General features: G+C 50.8%; 1 protein-coding gene across 2 annotated transcripts in view; it reads right to left on the bottom strand.

The window, feature by feature from the left end:
• COBL (cordon-bleu WH2 repeat protein) overlaps positions 1-16,983 on the bottom strand; it is a 279,617-nt gene extending 262,634 nt beyond the window's left edge. For both annotated transcript variants that reach the window (XM_064575461.1, XM_064575462.1), the window contains exon 1: positions 16,747-16,983. In XM_064575461.1, the coding sequence (XP_064431531.1) occupies positions 16,747-16,787 (41 nt within the window). In that variant the 5' untranslated portion in view covers positions 16,788-16,983. The remainder of the gene's footprint in view (positions 1-16,746) is intronic.
• Positions 16,984-17,557: the final 574 nt, after the last annotated feature.

Here is a 17,557-nt window from a genome sequence, read left to right as displayed (position 1 = left end):
GTTGAGTACAGAAGACACCAGGCTCTGGGGACAAACCCACCTGCCCCAGGATGGGGCTTGTGTGGTAGTAACTCCTTTGCCACAGCTCTTTCCTCCCCACCCCTCCACCAAATGCTCTCCAACCAGACTCTTCCCCCAGCCCACCACCCCTGCCCCCTGACAATGCGTGCTTGCAGAATAAAGGAAGCACCACCCAAATGATGCCCCCTGAGCCACAGCAGTCTAGGCCAAGAAAGCCAAGGAGGAGGTTTTGCTGGGGTGCACCAGTGCCTTCCTGCCCTGCTCTGAGGCCAGAGAGGAGCACAGAACCCCCTCCCCTGAAATGAGCAGACAACCTCCAAGGTCCCTAGACACATGTGCATACACTCCTCTCAGGGCAGTGGGCATTGAGAAGACCCTGGGGGATTCAGTGAGGCTGCTGGCGATGGCCCCCTGCAGCCATGTGCCACCACCTGAGTGACTGGGAGCTACAGAGATGTCTGTCAAGAAAGTATTATATTACAAAGAACTTTTGCAAACCCCTAGCTACAACCATGCTATGGAACAGAAATGAAGTAAATCAGTGAAGACTACAGAAATCCAGATTTCGCTTATCTTCTCCTGCCGGTCTCTTTCTTCCTAGGGTCACAAGTTTCAAACTGGCTAGAGGGTTAATAATCCCCAGCACTTGGGCCCAGGTTCCAGTGGGGACTGAACAACAGTATGCCTGGAACGTCTCAGACCCGCCACGTGCCTGGGTCCTACTGATGGCACTATGATGGGGCTGGGGCAGCAGGAGGCTGGCGGTCCTGCTCAGAGAATGAGAGAACATATCAACAATGGAAAAGGTGCACAAGAAGGGCCACAGCACTGTTTCCTGGCTATAGGTGTGGTATCTGTAACCCTGAGCAAGTTGGTTACCTCTCTGAGATTCAGTGTCCTCATCCCCAAAATGGTGATGATAATGGAACCTATATACAGGTCTACTGAGGGGGGTAAATGACACAATGCACAGAAAGCACTGACCCCACAGGCCCTCCCATACTAATTCGACTAATTCGTCGACTAATTCGACCAGAGCTGTGCACACCCTATTCAACCACATCACCTCTCAGACTGGGCATGTGGATGTCACAGACACGTCAAGCTGCTTTAAGAGCTTCTGGTCAGCCATCTCCATCGCATACTTATCTCACTGTGGACAGGTCCACAGACCATACTTTGAGTAGCTGCCAGGCCCACTGCAAACACAGACTCTGCATCTCTGACCCCTAAAACCCAGCTCGTTGCCTCTCTTTTACTTTATTATTGCAAGTGTTAATGCTTGCCTTTGATTTCAGACTCAAACTGCAGTTATTCAAGTAGAGAGGGTTGTCATACCTGGCCAAGGTCCCCTGAGAGTTGGTACTAAACATGTCCCATGGTGAGTGAGACACAGTGTGCACTTGGCAGGCCTGGGCCTGAATCCCTGCATCCTGCTACCACCACCTGGTGCAGGAACACTGGCTGAGGCCCACTGCCTCCTAAATGAAATGGGTAATGGCCTCCACATCAGAAGTGCTGAAAGTAAAGTGAAGAATAAACCAGGAGCCCCGCCCCACCCTGAGTCTACCCCACTCTCCACAAATGCTCAGTTTTCTCCAACAAAATCTGGACCTCCCCAAGGACCTGACTTCACTTCCACTACTCACGTCTCTTAGAAAACCCTCCCCAGGGGTGCCTGGGTGGCTCAGTTGGTTAAGCGACTGCCTTCGGCTCAGGTCATGATCCTGGCATCCCTGGATCAAGTCCTGCATCGGGCTCTCTGCTCGGCAGGGAGCCTGCTTCTCCCTCTGACCCTCCCCCCTCTCATGTGCTCTCTCTCTCTCTCTCTCTCATTCTCTCTGTCTCAAGTAAATAAATAAAATCTTAAAAAAAAAAAAAAAGAAAAGAAAACCCTTCCCATGTCTCCGACTTCAACCTAGAACTGTCTTCAGGGCCCACAGGGACCTCTCTACAAATATGTGAAGAGTACATGGAGGGGTTAATATCTGTGCCAGGTTAACCATGTCACCTTGCTGACCCTGGTCTCAGTGATGAACCTGTGTCCCATGTTCCTCATTGACAAATGGGAGAAACAGTAGCACACACTTCTTGGACTGTTGTAAGGACTACATGAGGTGACACATACAAGCACTTTAAACAGTGCTTGGTAAGCACCCAATGACACTGGCTGTGCTTGCTGTGTGGTAACTGAGCATGTGGCAGGAGATGGGATTCACGCTGCCCATATCCTCACAGAGCTGTTCATGGCTCCCTCCAGGAGGCCCTCTCCTCTCTCCTGCCCCGACCAGGGGCTTCCCCCTCTGAGCTTTCCTGGCCTGGTAGCTCAAGCATGCTCTGTCCATCTCTCCTCCACTGGATTTAAGCACCTGGAGGACAGGAGTCCTGCTTGATTATCTCTTAGCCTCTCCTTAACCCGCCTCACATTCAGTATGAGTACGTGAAAGACCTTCTTCCAAACTCTCCCCTTCCCTTCCACCCAGCTTCCACCATCCTATCCCTACAGGTCACACATCTCTCCCAGTTACCCACGTTCAGAGCCTCACCGCTCTGTGACCTGTGACTCCCAGAGTTCCACACCTGGCATCTCCAACACTGTCCCTTCCTCTCCAGGTCAGGGCCTGGGCCACTGTAATGCTGCCTGTCTCAGCTGGTTCCCAACCTCTCCCCTTCCCTCTCTGAGTCTCTCACATCCTGGCTTCAGTCTAAATGTCTAAGAACATTCTCTGTCCATGAAGATGGCCCTCTTCTGCTCAAAACTGACTGATCCCCTCCTTCTTCAGGATCGAATCCAGACTCCCAGGCTGGTCCTTCACTCCTGGCACTATGCTGGACATCTAGACATGTGTCATCCCTCAGGCTCCCCCGTCAGCCAACTGGAGGTCTGTCCACCTGTTGGCCGGTCCCACACTGGTGGCAAGGGGCCTGAGGCTTTCCTCCGTCCTCACACTTCTACTCACGGAGGTCCCCTCCTGCAGACCTAAGTTTCTGCCTCTCTACTGAGCCCTTTTATCCAATTATCAACGCCAGCTCAAAACCTGGGGAATTTTCCTCATCTCCCCGCCTTCAAAGAGGTGCCTCTGCTCCATAGAGATGGCCAGAAGACTTTCCTTTCGGTTAGTTTTAAGTGGTCTTCAATGTCTCGGCTTCTCCTGGTCCCTCTCTGAATTCTCCCCAGTGCTAGGAGGTACCAATCAAATAATTGTGGACCATCTGCCTAGCCCACAAGGGTGGAGATCTGGCCTCGCCCCAGCATGATCCATGAGGAGGGGCCATATAAATGAAGCAAGGGTGCCATCACTTCTTAGCATTAACTTTGATAGGAAATTCTACTCTAAGACATTCTACTGCTAAGGTAAAGGGAGAAGACCATCCTTTTTTTTTTTTTTCCCCCGAAGAGTCACAATTCTGGTGATAATCACGCTTTCAAAACGTGGGAACTTGACCTGTGTTCAACATCACCCCAATAATGAGCTAGTACTATTATTTTACGTGATATAGGACACAAAGCGTGGCTGCTGATGTGCGTCACAGACATCCTCCGCGCCCCCACCAGGCAGTCATGGTGACACACTTTCGGGCATGAGCGCGATCACCGGTTCAGTCTTCCCAAAGCAATGCTGTCACCGTGCCAATGTAGCCCTGGGAGGGCTGCATTCTCAGAACTGAGCTCCTGCTGACATCACTGCAAGGAAGACCTATACTTCGGAAACTGGAAGTTCCACAATACGATAATAAAGTGGCGATTTCCCAAGCCTTGTTACAAAGTTAATACAACAGACCTTAACTTCAGGTCTGTGCTTCTACATTCCCTTGTATGGAGCAGAGATATAGAAACACTTTATGGCGGGCGCCTGGGTGACTCAATTGGTTAAGCGACTGCCTTCGGCTTGGGTCGTGATCCCAAGGTCCAGGGATCGAGCCCCTCCTCAGGCTCCCTGCTCAGTGGGGAGTCTGTTTCTTCCTCTCCCCCTCCCCACCGCTTGTGCTTTCTCTTTCCTTCTCTCTCTAAAATAAATAAATAGAAAATCTCTAACAAGAAAGAAAGAAAGGGAGGAAGGAAGGAAGGAAGGAAGACTTTATGCCCTTTTATAAAATCTGGACCTGGGTCAAACATGGACCGGAAAGCCCATCATCCAAATCTAGTGATGAGGTCAGCGTGCACGTGTGCCCTGATGTAAGCAGCAAGGATGCAGTGGGGGGTGGGAGGTGGTGGGTGGCATCCCCGAGCCTCCTGCACTGAAGGAGCAACAGAAACAAAGGCAGGGTTAGCTTCTCCATCGTCATTACTTTGCTTTAGCAAATGGCGAGGCATTTCAAGAGGAGGTTTGTCAAAGCAACTGATATCGAGTGCCTATGTATATATACCACGTTAATGTGCTTGGGGTGGGGGACTGACTAAGTTCCGAGGTCTTTCGTATGACAAACACAGACAGATTTATCAATCAAAACTGAGGTTGTCTACCAATCTGACTTGGCCATGGAATGTGTCCGTGTCCTCTGAGGGGGTCCTGTATGGACCAGCGTTCCTCTCCTGGATTTCCCCAATGGGTCCACAGACCTGCTCAGCTTTGTATCTGATACCCAAATGTAGGCTTTAAGGAAATCATGCTAAGATGTGATTCTGCTGTGCCTCGCCCTCACAGCTGCTGGTGGAACACACGGGACAGACTCTGTCCAGCGCTGAACCCCGATGCTTATTTTAGACCCTCTTCAGTGGGTGAAGGGTATCATGCAGTGACACTGGACACAGCCTGGGTTCAGAGCGGACTCTTCCTCCAAAAGCCCCTCGCTGATCCAACAGTCAGAGACCAAATTCCAGTCGCAGTTTGTTGCATGCACCTTCATCTTAGGAGGGGACCGAGGGATGCAGAGGTCATAGTAGCACATGGTAGACAGTGGCTTGAAGGCCTCCTTTTCCACCCACCATTCTTTTTTTTTTAAGATTTATTTATTTTAGAGAGAGAGAGAGAGAGAGAGCATGCACCTGTGTGAGATGGGGAAGGGCAGAGGGAGAGACTCTCCAGCAGACTCCTTGCTGAGTGGAGACTCTGCTGAGTGCAGAGCCCAATGCGGGGTTTGATCTCATGACCCATGAGATCACACAACCTGAGCCAGGCTCCCCCACGCTCCCCACCCACCACTCTTTACATCAACACCCTCACCACGGAAGTGACTAGAAAGCTGCAAACTGTCCTCAGGTGAGATGCCCCAGCCCTGCAATGCTGGACCCTCACGAGGAGCAAGCGGTGGTCTCTACTTCACTTTGACAACAGACAAAGGGACACGAGTGAAACCTGGTGGCTTTTATCCCCACTGATATGGCACTTATGCATGTATAGAATAAATACAGACCCATTTTAATGCCAGTGAATATTTAGCGTCATCAAAAGGCCACCCCATCAGAGTGAAACTGTTCTGGATGTGAAGCGTGCGCCCCCTCCCCCGTGTGCACACGCACGTGTAACATGGAAGCCCGTCCACTCGAAAGATGGTCATTCACTGCTTCCCACCCACCTTGATGGTTAAACCCCAACCCTGACATAAGAACACTGTATAATTTTAAACTCACAAAACGAGAGGTAAACATCAAGAAAACATTTCAAATGTATAATTTTCCTCTGCGGTTGCCACCCAGATGCCTCGACTCATGAGCAATGTTTTCCACAGACCTACAGTGAAAGGGACAAAAGCTCTGTTTTTCCAGCTCTGCATATGTCATTTGTAACTGGCAGTTGTAACTGACAGGAGTAGGGTACTGCACGCAGGTTAAGTCAAACATCATCAGGAGGGACCCGTTCTTTTTGTGAGAGAGACTCAAACTCTTAAGTTTTAAAAATATAAGAAGAAAACAGATTGAGGAATGTTCGGCTTGCATCGGCCGTGGGTGAGCAGAGAACACGTGCAGGCAGGGCATTCAGGACCCTTTCTTAGCCCCAAGCGGGACGCCGGGTGGGCATTCCATAAATTCTACTTCATGGCATCACGGCCACCTCCAAAGTCCCCTGGTGTGAGTACAGAAGAGCACAAGCAACACCACATACATGGAAAGAGTCAGCTCCGAAGGGCCACCCCAGGGGTCTCTGCTTCCTGCTAGCGCATCCCTGCCTGGGGTCAGCGACAGAGGACATCATCCCCCTGGAACTCCCTGTTCAAGGAGCCCATTCACCCACAGGTAGGAGCTGAAGGACCGCCCTGCTCACAAGCGAGTCTTACAGCCCAGACCAAGGCCTGGCTAACGTGGTCCACAAGAAAACAGAGCTAGTGAAGGTGCAAGTTCAGGTCTGTGGAGAGCTGACTCCGAAGAAAGCTCATTTACTGTGCAAAGCGGAACCCCACGCGTTCATTAAATTGTGAGCAAACGATGCGGCGGCTGAGTCAACCTCCAGGATGAAAGGGGAGGCTCTGAAACTTTGGTGAATTCATAAGCTGGGATCTTCCTCCTAGGGAAGAACAGACATCTGCATTCGACATACCGCATTAATTCACAAACACACCACAGCTGGGTTGGGCCCTCTCCCACCACACCCCATGCAGCTCTGCCAAAAAACCAAAATCCCACCCAAGAGTCTTAGGAGAAGTGCATCTAGAACTGCATTCAACTGTGACAGTCAAATGGATGACATCATGAGCCTCCTGCATGCAGAAGAAGCCAGGTGGGTGCAAGCCCACCATCCCTTCAGGAAAACGCTGCTGAGAAAGGCAGGGCCTCAGACACAGCCCGTCCAGGCCACCTGCCACCGCACAGGGCCAAGCAGGGGCTTTGAGGGACGTGACTTTGGAAGCTGGTACAGGCTTCTACCTTGTGTGGTGGGATGGCCGCGGGATGAGGAGACTCCAGAGTCATGTGACAACCACATCCATACAACGCACACGATTATTGCCACCAACTCCGGAGAGCCCAGGGGGTTCCAACCTCCCGGCGCCGGGCAGGCGAGGACCCTCCAGTCAGCTAGAAAGTACCACGGTCACAGACGTCAACATTGCTGAGATAAGGCAACTCACTGTGCGGAACATTTTCATTTCTTCCTTTTAGAAAAATGCATAACCCAACAAGCATTCCAAAAATGGGAAACATTCTGGCAAGCTAAAAAAAAAATATTGATGAATAATAAAGGAATCTCCCAACTGAGGTCTTCTTCAATTTAAATTAGCATAGTTTCCAAACTAGCTCTGTGACTGTTGAAAACGTGGCGACTAATCTCATCTCGGACGTATTCTTCAACTACAGGTTATGAGTTAAAATCAACCACACAGGTAAGTGGTAAAAGGGACTGATCTACGGGGGCTGGATAAAAGAAATGCACAGACCTCATGACCCTCAGGAATGCTTTTTTTTTTTTTTTTTAAGATTCCATTTATTCTGGAGACAGAGAGCACGAGCAGCGGGGACAGAGGGAGAGGGAGAAGCAGACTCCCCGCTGAGCCCGGAGCCCGATGTGGGGCTCGATCCCAGGACCCCAGGATCATGACCTGAGCTGAAGGCAGATGCCCAACTGAATGAGCCACCCAGGTGCCCCCCTCATGAACATTTTTTAAAGCGAGGTGGCTGGTAGGGCTCTAGGAGCCACCTGACGCTCACTCTTCCCGCAGGCTTTGTCAGGACACCGTTAGCCTTTATGATGTAAGAAGTGGTCTCCACCCAGAGGAGGAGAGTTTCCAATCCTGCCCCAAACCGAGTCTACATGATAATTACAGACAGTGAGAAGACAGCCGGGCGAGCAGGCGGGCAGGGAGATGTCTTGCTTCTGGCCACAGGGAGCCTGTCTCCTTCCAACCTAATGGTTTGTTTACTGAACATCAGTGGATTGTGCTCTTAAGAGGACTCCAGACAACACTACTCTATTTAAGTCTCAGAAATTAGCCACACGAACAAAAGCATACACTCCGGCTGCATTATCACTCCCACCCGAGCTATTTTTACATTCAACGCTCAAAACATTAGGCTTGAAAAAACTGCCAGGATCTGCTTTGGGAATCTTCCGCTCTGCCAAGTGCTGCAAGTGATTTTACACTCGACACTCGTGTCCACGTATATGCACACGCACACATACCCACACGCGCACACACGCACACACACACAAACACACACCCACACTCACACAAATCCACGCGTGCACGCACACACACACGTGCACACTCTCTCAGGCATGCACAGCCCGTTTTCCCAGCAAGTCTCTGACCCTGAGTCTGCTGCTGAAGTGTGAAACTATTCAAGCTCTTTACACATGACTGTGGAGTCCATACATCTGGTTTTTCTCTTCTTCTAGCCTCTGACTCCGAAGGCCACACAGACATGGAGACAGATGCTTTGCAGGAGCTTCTCCAGACTTCAGACAAGCTCTCCCAACCCACCTGATGCCCGGGCCAGCAGGGAGGCGGGAAGCCCTGATTTTCCCACCTCAGACACCCCAAGGGCCCCGAAGTGGCCCATGCCCTGAAACCCTCTTCCCTCCTACCCTTCTGGGCTGGCACCCGTTCTGAACAAGCACAAGAGGGCAAGGCAAGAACTGAGACCTCAGAGAAAGGAAAAATGCGAGTGCCCTGCTGTGTTGCCGACAAAAAGCCTCAGTCGACGCTGGACGCTGGCCTTGTGGGTCAGAGCGCTCTTGGATGGGGTCAGGGGGCAGGCGTTTCCACCGTCTCTGTGCTCAGGGCAGCACCCGCAGGGAGACTGCGGCCCAGGGCGACCAGCTGCCAATCGGGCTCTGCATCAAGTAGACCCAGGGCCACAGTGCAGAGCCCTGCACCATTTTCTGTGACTCATGCTCAGAGCAAACTAAGGACATGTTTTCCAGCCAGAAGGCCAAGGAACTGCCAGAGGCACTCATTCTGAGAAAGCCTGGGGTCTCCCAGGATCCTGGAGGAAGGAGGGGGAGCATGGCTGTGCACCCTGTCTGCCCACTTATGCCAGAGCTCCTCCCAGCCCGCCCCGGGAGTTGGACGTAGGACCATGTCCACAGACGCTGCTGGAAGCTCCCTGGTTCCTGTTACCTCATTCTTGTTCCCTCCTCCTCCTCCAAGACTTTAAGCGACCAGGTGACTGACACTGGGCCAATGGCCAGGATGCGGACAAAATAGAACCCTCGTGCACTGTCTGTGGGGATATGAAATGGTGCAGCCACAGTGGACAAGAGTGTGGTGCCTCTTCAAAAATGAAGGAGAGAGCTGCCATACGGTCCCACCATCCCGCCTCTGGGCGCGTGCACAAAAGAAGCAAAAGCAGGGGCGGCTGCTTGCACACCCATGTTCCCGGCAGCACGGGTCACAATAGCCAAAGGGTAAAAGCAAAAGAGTCTACCAGTATTTGAAGCGATAAACACGTAGGCAACACACATTACGGAGTACCACTCAGCCTTAAAAAGGAGGGACGTCCTGACACACACCACGACACGGATGGACCTTGTGGACATTGAGTGAGACAAGCCAGTCAAAAAATGACACGGGGATCCATACGAGGTCCCTAGAGGAGTCACATTCACAGGCACAGAAAGTAGAATGGTGGCAGCAGGTGGCTGGGGACAGGAGGATGGGCAGTCAGGGTTTAATGGATACAGAGTTTCAGTCTGGGAAGAAAGAGTTCTGGAGACAGATGGCTGGACATCAATGTGAATGTATGTAACACCACTGAACTGTACAAACAGTAAATGCTACCCTATGTAAAGTTTACCACAATAAAACAAAACAAAACAAAACAAAAAACAAAAACAGATTGGGTCAGCGGACAGGAGGGAAGGGAAATGTACAACTTTCGGGTCAGACCCTAAATAAAGCACAGGACAGGAGCCCCTTTCATCGTCGCTCCCGGGGCTGGGCTGCAGCAGGTTCCGAGCAGAGCGACAAGATAGAGAGAAGCAGGTCCCCGGTGACTGGCACCTCCTCTCAGTCTGTTCAGGATGCTCTAGCAAAATGTCAGCATCTGGGTGGCTTATAAACAACAAAAGTTCACTGCTCACAGTTCTGGAGGCTGGAAGTCCAAGGTCAAGGTGCCAGTGAGGTCCAGTGAGGGTCCTCTTCTGGGCTGCAGACTTCTCACTGGGTGCTCAGGTGGCTGAAGGGCCACGGGAGCTCACGGGTCTCTTAGCAGGCACTAACCCCAATCATGAGGGTCCGCCTTCTTGAGCTGAGCACCTCCCAAAGCCCTGCTCCCCAGCACCACCACCTTGGAGGTTAGGATTTCGACATATTAATTTCGGGGGTGGGGGGACCCAAACTTCCAGATCAATACCAGCCCTGAAATACCAGTGAGGGAAAAATCATCCCCTCTTCCAGTCACTGTAGCTGTGGGGTGTCTAATACTTTATGTTCCTCAGAATATGACATCTAACACCTCTCGGGTCTGCAAAGAACAGGTCTTCACAACTGGCAAATGGGTCGGAGCATGTCAGTCTAGAATATTTCAGTGACAACTGATCTGTCTGCTGTCATAAAGTCTGGCAGAAACAAGATTAAGCGGCAGTTTAAGAAAAAAAGTTGGTTTTTTTCAAGGAGGGATTTAGGATTTCTGGGAACACGTCGAATCATATGACTTTACGGCTCATGCGGGTCTTGAGGTCATCTTATCCAGCACCCTACACCGACGGACGGGAAGCAGAACTCACGTACCTCATCGCAGCTGTATGTCGCGTCCTGCGACACAGATTCATGACACAACACTCATAATGTCCCTGCCTCTGAGGAGCTCACAGTTCAGTGCGTCGGAGACCAGCAGGTGGAAAACCCTAACCCCACGTAAGGGTTTCCAGAAGGGGGAGTGGACAGTGGCAGGAGAGACGGAGCCCCGAGGAGGGTCTCGAAGCCTAGGCTAGAGCCCCCAGTGGCAGCTGAAAGGATGAGCAGGAATCATCTGGGCAAGGAGACAAGAAGCCCACCGGCCAGGAGGAGAGGGAAAGTAGGAGAAAGCAGGAAGGTTCAGGAAGGACAAAGGGACAGGGACAAAACAGAAGCTGGAGCTACTCAGTCCACTAAGGCGCCGCTGGCCACACACGACTCTTTACATTTAAATTTATGAAAATTAAAGGCGGTGAGAAATTCAGCCCTTCCTTAAAATGCTGGGCAGCAGCTGTCTTTACCAGACACAGACACACGACACTGTCGCCCTGGCATGGTTGTTAGACGGCGCCGGGCTGGGAAAACGGGCAGGAGCCACATCGGGACCCGCCTGCAGGCTCCGCTAAGAAGGGTACACTGAATCTTGCAGGACTGATCCCAGGACCCAAGTCTTCCTATTCCTGAGCCAATGTCCTCCCCACTGAGCCTGGCTGTCAGTCTTCGGTAGGAGAGAGTCAAACAGGATGACTGACCAAGCATTACGGATCAGGGCCGCCTGGCCATGACCCTATCCTCTGTGCCCAGTGAGGATACGAGCATATCTGCATGTGTCCTCAGGAAAAAGGACAGCTTGTTGTCCCTAAGGAGAGTGTCCCTAAGACAATGGTTCCTCATCTGGGTTCCTGGGCCACAGAGTGAGAAGGAAGGGGGTGGGGGAGGAACCCATGAACTAGGCCTCCTGACGTATCAGGCTTATTTTGGGGATGTGTATCACTTTTTTTTTTTTTTTTGAAAAGGGATAAGGACTTCAATGATTTATCTAAACCAATCGTGTCTCGTAAAAAGGCATTGCTTGGTTTGGCGGAGGTGGTGAATGAATCTACAAAAGTGTTTGTGCAAAAGTATTTGTGGTCTGGGAATCTAATCAAATGCACCCAAATGAAATACATTTTAATGGTCTCTTGAAAAGCTTTTTCTTTTTTTTTTTTTTATTGAAAATGTTTTTGGCTGTGGAATTTATTCTAATTGGACATGACCTGTAGAAAATATGGTCTTGGCAAGCAACAGCTCACCACCTAATTAGGGAAACCAGATGGAAGCTTGTAAAAACCCCAGAGGCCACAAAGTATCTCCCAGCTGGGGAAGTGAGCTGTCTCCAGAGGGGCTTGCTCAGAAGCGCGGGGACGTTCCTGAGGCAGGCGGTAGAAAGAACAGACGTTGTTGGAGACCGCTGTCCTTTTGTCACACCAGAGTACACAGCAAAATGTAGTCTCAAATTAATACCATTAGGTCTTGAAAACGAGTGCAATCATTAGCTCTGTATAAAGCAAATGAAACCAAACAAAGTATACACGAGAAAAAAACTGTAATGCTGCCACAGGAAGAGGCGGGTGCAAAATAAAGCCATGTGGAAACATGAAGGGAAAGTGACATAAGTCAACGCTGCCACCGACTCGAGTGTTGAAAGCCAGCAAGTGGCCCTGAACGATAAACACTCTGGTGATACGGTAAAATGAGAAAGCGAAGGTATAAAATGGGAGGAGCCAACATTTAAATTTTGCCTAAATAAATTAAAATCCTATAACAGAGAAAAGGCGTATCACCCATATATCAATAATATAATTCGATATCAAACATATTAAGTAGAGAAAAAGTACAAAGATGAAGAGATATATAAAATCTGTGGTTAAAGTACAAAGTAAGTGAAAACCCACATTCAGGAAAATGAACTGACACATAAAAGCCCAGAACCCCTAATTAAATGTGGACGGAGAGAGACCAAAAGGGTGTAGGGAAATGTTGCATAATAAATACACTAAGTCTCTACTACATGCTTTCACTTAGTTCAAGCCTAAATCACAACCAAGCGTTTCTGTATGTGAAATCCACACATCCTAGATCTATACATGACTTTGGTATCAAATACTTCTGCTCACAGCTTAAACCCTCCGACCAATTATAAAATTGAGTTTAACGATTAATAACAAAGCACAGAAGTCCTAGAAACCGGAACTGCTTATTATGGTGTGTAGACATAGCCTGTAATCACTGTTTCCTTAATGTTTATGGGAGCACTCGGGTGCACCCAAGTTAGGACTTCACTTCCCAGGTCCCAGCCTCGGGAACGCAGGCCTGCGTGTGTGCGGGGCTGTCACTTCGCCTGCACCTATCCAGTGATCGCTGGCTCTGGCTGGCCAGGAAAAGGCCATGCAGAGGGCAGAGGAGATGCTTCAGGTCCAGGAGGCAGGAGAGGGGCAACATTATTCAAACATCCGTGTTCCCAATTTAAATCATAACTTAGCTTCATCATCCTTATGCAGCCACGGAGGAAATATTAAAAGTGCCCTAAGGTCATTTGACATTGTTGCAGGGGTGCGTCCAACTCCTCAAGTTTATTCAGAAAAATTACAAGCACAAAAGAATAAGATTCCTAAGCCTACTTTCCAGGTTATATCAAACAACACCTGCCTTTTGCAGTCTTAAATGTATTGCTAACCAAAACTATAGCTCAGAAGTAACAGCTTTTAAGTTAAATGGGAAAAGTTCAATATAACACATAATTAGACATACTATCATTTTAAAGAATGTAAACATGTCAGCCAAAAGCCTAGAAAACTTAAAAAAAAAAAGGCTAGAAACCTAAACTTTTTTCTTATTATGGTGTACACTCGTTAATATTTCAGCAACATTTGTACACTTGTCAGAGTTAAAATGGAAGATGTCATTGTGATGGCCCATGGTCATTGTCAAGATAACAGCTCCTATAATATTTTGTTGGGTGGTGACAGAAGAGGAGGTCAAATTATCCACTTCTATTAATTTAAAAAAAATCATTTCTTAAAAAAAAAAATCATTTCTTGTTCTAACAACTTGATTAAAGCCATACAAATTGATGCAGAGAAATGAACATCAGCTATGTCTTCACGAAGCTCAGATTCTAATGAACTTGAACAAACGTCCCCTGATTTTTATGTAAGGACAGCTCTTGAATGCAGCCACTGAGCAAATGCTCTGGTGGTTTTGACATTTTGTGTCACTGGAGACTATTCTATTCTACAGAACTATGTGTTTCCTCCGTAGAAAAAAATTAACCAGTATCCTGCCAAACCCAAACACTCTGTCTCATTCAGAGTCCAGAGGGAAGTTTAACCCTGTGTTCCGTTACCACCCATGACTGGCACGGATTGCAAAAACACTCAAACGAGAAACTAAAAGTAAACAGATAAACTCAAGGTTCATCTTACATGGACTTAAATATATTTAAAAACTTCACCCAAAGGAAATGTGTCTTCCCTTGCATTCCAGAATATTCTGTCAATTATTACACTGTAACTGAGCTCTAAAATTCCTTAGAAGTCACATCGAGTCAACTTGTCAGTTTTTGCCTCCTTCCTACAAGAATACTTTTCCCAGACAGTAAAGTTAGTCATAAATCCTTGCTTTAATGAAATTACTATTAAAAACATACAATTCCAGTCCCACTAAAAAGGTATACTTGTGTACCCAAGAAAGATAACTAATAACTACTTATGAATAATTTAGTGAGATATACAATCTACGTCCACTAACAGATGGTTCCTTCAGTGATCCTCAAGAAAGACCTCTGTAGACCTTGCTTTCTAATGTGAAATCTCCTTATTTCATTGTTCCCCCGCCAGCCTGTTTCTACATAACACAAGAAGGAATGCTAGATTCAGTCAACAGGTTCATCACATCAGTTGTTTGCTATCATGTGGGAAAATGATAGCTTGCTCCAAGTTTGATTTGATAGCCAAAACTTGCACTAACAGACAGAAAACAAATTTCCCCTGAGCACATGGCAAAGCACTGCCTTATTCTCCAAGCCACAGAGGAGCAGACCAGAGAAGAACCAACAGAACTTGACTGCCACTGATAATGTACCAAAGCCAGAAATTTCATGTCTGTATCTATCCTCTCTGGTAGGCAAGCAATGCCCCTCAATTATATAAAATATTCCAAAAGCCCAAGACCATTTCTTTCCTCCAACTTTAATACACAATAGTTTTATTAATCATGCAATTCCTATCTAGAAAATACAAGCACATTGATATTTTCTTGATGTCTCCTGATGTAAAAAAAACAAACGACAGGTGATAAAATAATTGGGAGTAATAAAAAGTAAAAGTAACAGGTCTACCTTTCTCGGACAAAGACGTTCAAACAAGCAGATTGGAGGGACAGAAATAAATGTATGGATAGTAACAACTGCCTGGTTTTGTTATCATACCCACAGCAAAAGCCCTTAGTTTCCCCCAGGGGTGTGGGGGAGACTCAGATGTGAAGTGCAACCAGAGCTTGGAGAAGCAGTGTGAAGAACGCGGCTGTGGATTCGCCTCTCGCTGGTCTATAGCACCAGGGCTGGGGAGGGTGCCCAGGCTTCGTATTCACCATTTTGCCCCCACAATCAGATTCCTTGCAAGGATTTTACAAATAATCTCTGAATCCAGTTTTGCTGGCCTCTTAAATGCTCTCCCCTTCACATTTCCTTCATATGAGGAAAGGATTCAGTCTCCTTAAATTGGCTTATTATTAAACAGGCTCCCAAAGTGACGGATCGAAAGGTAATTCTGAATACTGTCATTTTGGGATGCCCATTACCATGAAAAGGGATTTCCCGCATTTATTTTCTCTTTGGGAAATGTGTTTGTTCAACTGGAATTACATAACCACCAGTAAGTGCATTGCAAAAAAAAAAAAAAAAAAGTTCTTTTTAACATTCCTCAGTTTCAGGATTATTTGATTTGCTAACCTGGCTCACTTTTTCCTGGCATTATAGAGAGAGATAAAAACAAAAAACAAAAAAGGAGCAAGTTCGAAAACCTTAGGCAGACTTGGGCAACACAGCGGCCTATGGGCACATGGGGAGAGTGAGTCAGTGGGACACAACTGCAAAGAAAAGAGATTAGTTGTCCCCAAAGCTGCCTCGTTCAAGACCAGTTGCCATAGCGGAAAGTGGGCCCACTCGGTAAGCAGGTGCAGGTCCCACCCAAGCACTCATTCCATTTGCAAGACTCATAGCACACTTGCTCCAGGCCAGTGAGCTGGTTCTCGGGTCGCAGGGCCCCGCGAGCGTCCGCAGAGGCTGCGCGCGACCCCGCGGCCTGCTTGGGCTGGGCGCGGTTCAGACTCCAGCTCAGGGTCCTGTTAAAGGGCAGGATAGCTTTTCTTCTATCGGGGAAGGTACTCTGCGAGTAAAACCAGAACACGGCGTGTGATCCCTACACACAAGGTGTGGGGATGGCAGCAGACACCCGGACAGGTCTGGGCTCCAGCAGAACCGCGCGGGCAGGATGCACGCCCGGACTTTAGTTGGGAAGCTGGGGTCTCCACCTCCGGTCGGGTCCCAGCCCGTGCGCTGCAGACCGTACAGGGGAACCCCAGAGAAGAAAGCTGGGGAGGGGAGAAGATGTCAGCGAAGCCCACAGGGCAGTGCCCTACACACAGCGCTCCTGATACCGCCGGACCCAGGCGTCTGCGAGGTCCCGGAACCTGCTCCTGCCCGCGGGGAAGAGCGGACGGTGTCGGGCATACCGTGGCCGCGTGAGCGGTGACCACTGCAACGCGCGGGCAGACGCCCAGCAAGTCAGTGGCGGGGCTGGAGTCCGAGGCCGGGTCTCCCACCGCCCTCCCGGTCCCCGGCGCGATCACTCGGAGGTGGCTGAGAAAGGCTCCGCCCGCGGGGACCCCAAAAAGGGCGCGCGCGCACAAACACACCGCGCGGAAAGTGCTGCGGCCTCGGCCTGACACTGTTACCTGGGCAACGACCCGGGCGCACAAAGTACACAACCCCGTCCCGCGGGCGGGGAGGGGGCGCCCCGGCCCCGGGCTCTCCCCAGTGCCCGCGCCCCTGCCCCGAGTGCGCGCGTGCGGGCGCGGGCGTCCCTCCCGAGCAGAGTCACGGCCCGCACGCCGCCCGGCCGCCCCGCCACTTACCCGGTGGGGGGCTTGGCCGCCGAGGCGCGCGGCGCGTCCATGGAGCCGGCGGGCGGGGGGCGCGCGGTGCTCGGCCCGGCCGACTTAGGCGCTCGCTGCCGCCGCCGCCGCCCTCATTCACTTTTTCCGCGCTGACCCATCGTCCTCCCACGCGGGCCGGCGGAGGACAGCGGCGGGGCGAGCGGACGGAAGGGGCTGGCACGGTCGCGGGCGGGCGGGCGGGGGCGCCGGCCGCGCGGGGAGGGGCTGGCGCGGCGCGGGGCGGGGGCGCCGGGAGCAAGGTGCGCCGCGCCCACCGGAGCGCCGCCCCCGCCCGCCCTCCCGCCCGCGCCTCGGGAGCTCCCGGCGGCCCGCCGCGCGCGTCCCGGGACGGGGCTGGCGGCACCTGGGCCCCGGGGCGCACCCCGCCCGCCGCAGCGCCCCCCGGGCTCCTCCCGGGCTCCTCCACCCTGCGAGGGAGTGCGCCCCTGTCTGGGCGGCGTGGGGCATCCGGAGGCGCGGGCCGCGCCGGGGCGGGGAGGGGTTGCGCGCGCGAGAGAACCACCTGGTCTCGGCGAGGCCCTGGAGGGCTAGATGGGCGGCCCGGCGGGGAAGGGCTGAGGTTGGAGAATGAGAAGCGAGTGACCAGGGGCGCCGGCTCTGCCCTGGAACCCCACGGAAGCTTCATCTGTGTGACAGCAGTCTAGGGCGGTGGGTCTCAAAGTGGGTCCCTGACCAGCAGCACCTGGGAACGTGTTAGAAATGCAGATTCGGGGCCCCTGCCAGTCCTATGGAATCAGAAACAATAGGGGCTGGAGCAGGGCCCAGCAGC

The sequence above is a fragment of the Mirounga angustirostris genome, unplaced genomic scaffold (genome assembly GCF_029215605.1).
Source record: "Mirounga angustirostris isolate CCGP_5_RB_7025 unplaced genomic scaffold, mMirAng1.0.hap1 SCAF_12, whole genome shotgun sequence".
NCBI lineage: Eukaryota > Metazoa > Chordata > Mammalia > Carnivora > Phocidae > Mirounga > Mirounga angustirostris.
This window is presented reverse-complemented; position numbering and strand designations above follow the sequence as displayed.